This window comes from Bubalus bubalis, chromosome 4 (genome assembly GCF_019923935.1).
Source record: "Bubalus bubalis isolate 160015118507 breed Murrah chromosome 4, NDDB_SH_1, whole genome shotgun sequence".
Taxonomy (NCBI): Eukaryota; Metazoa; Chordata; class Mammalia; order Artiodactyla; family Bovidae; genus Bubalus; species Bubalus bubalis.
Genome location: NC_059160.1, coordinates 7,782,841 through 7,789,675, shown reverse-complemented (window position 1 = coordinate 7,789,675; position 6,835 = coordinate 7,782,841). Strand labels below are relative to the sequence as shown.

At 47.5% G+C, this 6,835-nt stretch overlaps 1 protein-coding gene across 1 annotated transcript; it reads right to left on the bottom strand.

Annotated features, from left to right (window-relative positions):
* Positions 1 to 4,397: 4,397 nt before the first annotated feature.
* LOC112584441 (ubiquitin-40S ribosomal protein S27a-like) lies at positions 4,398 to 4,917 on the bottom strand. The gene has a single exon (XM_044940822.2). It carries the CDS (start codon positions 4,900 to 4,902, stop codon positions 4,432 to 4,434), a length of 471 nt encoding a protein of 156 aa, XP_044796757.2. The 5' UTR covers positions 4,903 to 4,917; the 3' UTR covers positions 4,398 to 4,431.
* Between the last annotated feature and the right edge of the window lie 1,918 nt (positions 4,918 to 6,835).

The window sequence follows — 6,835 nt, the reverse complement described above, 5'->3', positions numbered from 1 at the left end:
TAACTTAAGCTGACCAAATCAACTGTGATCCGGGTTTGGTGGTCTATTGGGAAAGAGTATTAAACTGACGGTGGAGATGTAGTTTTCTGATCCTTGTAATAGCTATGGTTCACTTTGGAATTAATGTTATCTTTTTAAAGTCTAAGGGTTTGGTAATTATTGTTGATGTCTATATTTATCATTATTATTATTCATTACTGTTAATGACGTGCCAGCCATCAATGAGAACTTTATCATCCACTGAGTCTTCACAAAAGTAGAATCTACAAGATTAGTGCTGTTGCTAGTCCATGTTACAGATTAAGAAACTGAGGCTCAGGGAGCTTAAGTGACTGTATAAATTCTCACTGTAGGGAATGGCAGAGGCAGATTTTAAATTGAGGTTGAAAGTGAAAGTGTTAATCACTCAGTTGTGTTCAACTCTTTGTGACCCCGTGGACTGTAGCTCTTCAGAATCCTTTTCCTTGGGATTCTTCGGGCAAGAATACTAGAGTGGGTGGCCATTGCCATCTCCAGGGGATCTTCCCAATCCAAGGATTGAACCCAGGTCTCCAGCACTGCAGGCTGGTCTGATGCAAAAGCTGGTGTGCTCATCCCAAGGCCCACAGTTGGCGCTGAGCTCTACCTGCCCCGCCTCACCCAGGGGATTCGCCTCATCCTCTCTCTTGGTCTCTGGTGATGATGACTCCGCCTCACCCTACCCCTTCCAGAAGCCTGGCCCCTCAGCGTGCTGCCGTCCATACCCAGAGTTGTCAGTCTTTTTCTTTTAAACTGTGGCCAGATACAACCTTTAGGGACAGAGTGAAGATGAGACCTGTTAGTTTTTTGTTTGTTCGCTTTGTTTCTTAATTTGTCTTTTAAAGTCTTTATTGAACTTGTTACTATATTGTTTCTGTTTTATGTTTTGTTTTTTTTGGGGTGAAATGTGGGATCTTACCTCCCCGACCAGGCATTCAACTCACATCCCTTGCATTAAAGGAAGGCAAAGTCTTTTTTTTTGGAAGGCAAAGTCTTAACCACTGAACCACCAGGGAAGTCCCTGCTTTGTTTTCTTAGAAGGTCAGTTCTTAATATATTGAAGGTCAGAGTGGCATGTACAAATCAGTAATAATAATAACAATGCTGTTCATTAGATTGGTGCTTGGGAAAACAGCCATATTCTCTGATTTTTTTTTAAAGAAGTAATTTATTTTTTCTCTTTTAGTATTTTATTTATCTATTATTTATTTATTTATTTGGCTCCTCCAGGACTTAGTTGCCAGCCTGTGGTATCTCGTTCCCTGACCAAGGAGTTCCCCATGTTCCCTGATTGATAAGGCCTGATGTTTGTGCAGCCCTCAAGCATTTACAAAGGGCTTTCACTCCATTATCTCATGTTTCCCTTACACTAGCCTTTCTGTAGAAGAGGCTACGTGGGCGAGTAGAGAGGAGGCGATCTTAGAAAGAGATAAACCTGGGTCCCCTCCTGGCCCACCACCAAGGAGCCATGAGACCTTGGGCAGGTCACTTGAGTCCCTTTAAAAAAAAAAAAAATTATATATACAATATCTCATTGTAGTTTTGATTTCAGTTCAGTTCAGTTCAGTGGCTCAGTTATGTCTGACTGTGCGACCTCATGGACTGCAGCACACCAGGCCTCCCTGTCCATCACCAACTCCCAGAGCTTGCTCAAACCCATGTCCATCGAGTCAGTGATGCCATCCAACCATCTCATCCTCTGTTGTCCCCTTCTCCTTCTGCCTTCAATCTTTCCCAGCATCAGGGTCTTTTCCAATGAGTTGGCTCTTCGCATCAGGTGGCCAAAGCACTGGAGTTTTGATTTACATTTCCCTATTGCCAACAAAGGTCCATCTAGTCAAGGCTATGGTTTTTCCTGTGGTCATGTATGGATGTGAGAGTTGGACTGTGAAGAAGGCTGAGCGCCGAAGAATTGATGCTTTTGAACTGTGGTGTTGGAGAAGACTCTTGAGAGTCCCTTGGACTGCAAGGAGATCCAACCAGTCCATTCTGAAGGAGATAAGCCCTGAGATTTCTTTGGAGGGAATGATGCTGAAGCTGAAACTCCTTGGCCACCTCATGCGAAGAGCTGACTCATTGGAAAAGACTCTGATGCTGGGAGGGATTGGGGGCAGGAGGAGAAGGGGACGACAGAGGATGAGATGGCTGGATGGCATCACTGACTCGATGGACTTGAATCTGAGTGAACTCCGGGAGCTTGTGATGGACAGGGAGGCCTGGCGTGCTGCGATTCATGGGGTCGCAAAGAGTCGGACACGACTGAGCTGAACTGAACTGAATGACTGATGATGTTTAGCACATTTTCATGTACTTATTGGCTATGTGTATGCCTTCTTTGGCAAAATGCCTATTCAAATCCTTTACCCATTTAAAAAAATTATTTCTTTATTTTTGGCTGTGCTGTGTCTTCCATGTTGTTCAGGTTTTTCTCTCGTCACTGCCGTGGTGCGAGGGTGGGGAACTGCTATCGAGGTGCAGTGCGCGGGCTTCTCTTGTTACAGACCACAGGCTCTAGGGCACATGGGCTTCAGTAGTGGTGGTGCACTGGGCTTAGTTGCTCCACGGGGATCCAGGGATCGAACCTGTGTCGCCTGCATTGGGAGGCAGATTCTTTACCACTGAGCCACTGGGAAGCCACATCTGTTTCTGCAGCGCTACTGTCTGAATTCACATGCCCCCAAAGAAGACCCTGAGACAAGAACTCCAGAGCTTATTTCGGAGGAGATTCCCGGAAGCGCAGCAAGGGAAAGGGAAAGTGAAACGGAAAGTGAAAGGAGAAAATGAGGACGCGCCTCTGGGCAGCGGGGCTCCGCCTCACTGGGAGGAGCCTCGCCGAGCTCTCCGCGCTGTGCTCACGGGGGTGTGTCCGCCCACTCCCACCGCCCTAGATGGTTCAAGTCTCCGGCCCTTCCGGGCTGCCCGGAACAAAGGGCTGAGCACTGAGTGCTGGAGGTAAAGACTGCATGCAGGGACATCCCTGGCCGTCCAGTGGTTAAAACTGCGCTTTCACTGCAGGGGGTATGGGTTTGATCCCTGCTCAGGGAACCACGATCCCACACGTCACACAGCATGGCCAAATAAATAAATAAAACAAAACAAAACTGCATGCAGAGAAGCATCTCCTGTACCTGCAGGTAAACTAAAAAAGGACCAAGGGGTGAAGGGGCAGGGTACCAGCAGCCTCTTCAACTACCATCATCAGCTAGCTGCCTCTCAGCCCTTACTGCTTCGTCAGTCTTGCCTGCTCAGAGCTTCGTCTGCAGCAGACTTCTACTCTTGCCTTTAATCTCTGTGCATCTCCGGGTTTCTGTGTCACTCTGCTGCCCAAGTCTCTGTGGAGTCTTGCACTTAACCAGTCCTTCAGAGAAGCTTGGATGGTCCCTGGGGTCACTGCCTTGACTGGGCGGGGCTCTCCACGCACCCCCGGCTCATCAGACCTGGGCCTCCAAAGCTGGCTGCCCTGACCACAGGCCCTGACCTTCTCCCAGCCCCTATTTCTGAGGTCCAAAGAATAAAACATAACAACTGGTTCACATGAACCATTTCTGACTCCTTTTTCAGTCCCAGGTCTCCCAGATTGTTCATCCGTATCCCCCTCTGATGCTGAGCAATCATGATTGTTCATCAGGATCCCCCTTTGCAAATGAGGATATTGGGGCTCAGAGTGTTTAAGAGTCTTGCCCAAGGGCACACAGTTAGTCAAAGGCAAGTATGCACTTGCACGAAGTCTCAATCATTTTATCTCTTTTTAAAAAATTTATTTGCTTACGGCTGTGTCAGGTCTTAGTTGCAGCAAGAGGGGCCTTTACTTGGGGCACATGGGCTTCAATAGTTGCAGCATGTGAACTTAGCTGCTCCCGGCATGTGGGATCTCAGTTCCTCGACCAGGGATCGAACCTGAGTTCCCTGCATTGCAAGGCAGATTCTTAACCACTGGACCACCAGGGAAGTCCCAGTTGCCTGGTTTTCTGTTGAGTTGTTGGTCATTCCTGTTTCTTTCAAGATCTTCTACATTTTCAATGACGAATATATATGTATGGCAAAGTTTGCTCTTGGCCCATCACACACACTGTAACTTCAGTTCTGGTACCTGTACTGACTCCTGTAATGCCAAACTCCCCAGATTTCCCTCCTGCTCTCTGGTTCAGCGTCTGTCCTTCTCCCTCTGCCTCTTCCTGTGAAGTCTTCCTCATCACATAAATGGCACCATGTCCATCTAGGCTCCGGTAACAAAGAGAGGGCTTCCCTGTTGGCTCAGTCAGTCAAGAATCCGCCTGCCAATGCAGGAGATGCAGCAGACATGGGTTTGATCCCTGGGTTGGGAAGATCCCAAGAGAAGGAAATGGCAACCCACTCCAGTATTCTTTTTTTTTTTTTAAATGTTAGCTCATATCTTTATTAACCAATATACAATTACTTGTCTTCTGGTTTGTTGAAACAATAGGTCAGACAACATTTGCCACAATAATGTCTGTCAAAGTGACTGGCCATAAAAACTCCAGCACCACATTCATCTGAGGGACACTCCCGGCGAAGGCGACTGATTTTGCCATTCTCATCCACCTTATAGTATTTCAGAACAGCCAATTTAACCTTCTTTCTCTTATGCTTGTTCTTCTTGGGAGTGGTGTAAGACTTCTTCTTCCTTTTCTTAGCGCCACCACGAAGTCTCAACACTAGATGAAGAGTGGACTCCTTTTGAATGTTGTAGTCAGACAAAGTACGTCCATCTTCCAGTTGCTTGCCAGCAAAGATCAGTCTTTGCTGGTCAGGAGGAATTCCTTCCTTATCCTGGATCTTGGCCTTTACATTTTCTATTGTATCCGAGGGCTCGACCTCGAGAGTGATGGTCTTCCTCGTCAGGGTCTTCACGAAAATCTGCATCTTGGCCGCGGTTCCACCGCAGATGGCGGATCCGAAAGCCACTCCAGTATTCTTGCCTGGAGAAGTTCACGGACAGAGGAGCCTAATGGGCTACAGTCCATGGGGTCGCAAAAAGAGTCGGATACAACTTAGAGACTAAACCACCACCAAGAAATATGGATGTCTCTCTCTAATTCTTTTTTTTTGGTCAGCTCGGCTTGCAGGATCTCAGTTCCCTGAACAGAGACTGAACTTGGGTCTTGGCAGTAAAAGCCTGGAATCCTAAGGACTAGACCACAAGGGAACGGGCATGTCCTTCCATCTTCCTTCTCCCTCATCTATATTTGACTTATCGCCAAGCTCCATCAGCTTAACCTCTTAGTTCAATTCAGTTCAGTCACTCAGTTGTCTCCGACTCTTTGCAACCCCATGGACTGCAGCACGCCAGGCCTCCCTGTCCATCACCAACTCCCAGAGTTTACTCAAATTCATGCCCATTGAGTCAATGATGTCATCCAACCATCTCATCCTCTATTGTCCCCTTCTCCTCCTGCCTTCAATCTTTCCCAGCATCAGGGTCTTTTCCAATGAGTCAGTTCTTCACGTCACGTGGCCAAAGTATTGGAGTTTCAGCTTCAACATCAGTCCTTCCAATGAATATTCAGGACTGATTTCCTTTAGGATGGACTGGTTGGATCTCCTTGCAGTCCTGTCAAATCCGTGCATCTCTTTCCATCTCCCCAACCCAGTCTATAGCACCATCACCTCTTACTTAGACACTCGCCAACAGCTTCTCTGGTTTCTCTGCATCTGTTCTGCCTCTTCCAATCCATTCTCTCAGGATCCTTTTTGACCCAGACTGATCTTATCACTGCCTGGAGCCACTTTCTCCCTCAAGAGACTCTCCCCAGCTCCCCAGTGACATCAACCTTCAGAGCAAGTCTTCCTTGCTCCTTGTTTCCTGGAGGCCTTTTCACATTCACATTCTTTCTCTCTTGAAAACTACTATCCCCACTCTGTATTAATTTTCTCAAACAGGAATGACCTTTCTTCCTCCCTCAAGTTCAAGTAGAGTCTCCCTCACCCTCACCAGGGTTCAGCCAGCTGAACACTGATGTGCAGCCCCCCTGGACTCTGAAATGCAATCCACCGGCAGGAGTGGAGGTCGGTGTCTTCTTTTCAGAGACAAAGGAGGCTAACGCCATGGAAGGCAGAGCATAGCCCCTGCCTTATAAGAAAAGGACATGTTCGTTACTATGCTGAGAAACATGGGCTTTCTCCTCCACCTAATTCTCCTTGGGGGAGAATGTGAATTACTATGGCAGGAATGCATGCAATGCAACTGCAATATCCAAGTCTCTAGTTTTCAAAATGAACTTTTGAATCCCATGTCAGATAAAATAGCCTTCTTTAGCAGATATTTATTCAACAAATACTTACTGAGCCTCTACTATGAGCTGAGAGCAGTTTGAATGAAGCTGGCAATACAGTGGTGGAAAAAGGTGTAGCTGAATCATTCCTCCGGAGAGAATGTCAAGTGAACAAATAAGCATAGAATTGATTTACATGAAATCTTCCAATGCATATGAAGAAAAACAAAGCAGAATAAGGGGGAGGGTGGAGGGAGAGGCAATTTGGGGCAGGACGATCAGGAGGGCCTCTAGGAGAAGGTGTCCTTGGAGCAGAGCCCTGAAGGTGAGGACAAGTCTTCCAGGCAAAGGCCCAGGCTGGGGCTGGACACAGTGTCTAAGTGAAACATGGAGGCTGGTGCAGCTAGGGTGACGCCATCAAGGGTGAGCCCAGGGTGGGTTGGGGTGTGGGAGTTGAGGGGGTGTGGCGGGTGGGGAAGTGGAGTGAAGGCGGAGAGCAGCCAGATTCCGAAGTCGTGGATTTGGAATTCTATCCCAGGGCCTTGGGAAGCCAAAGGAGGGAGTCACTTGCTCTGATATTTGTT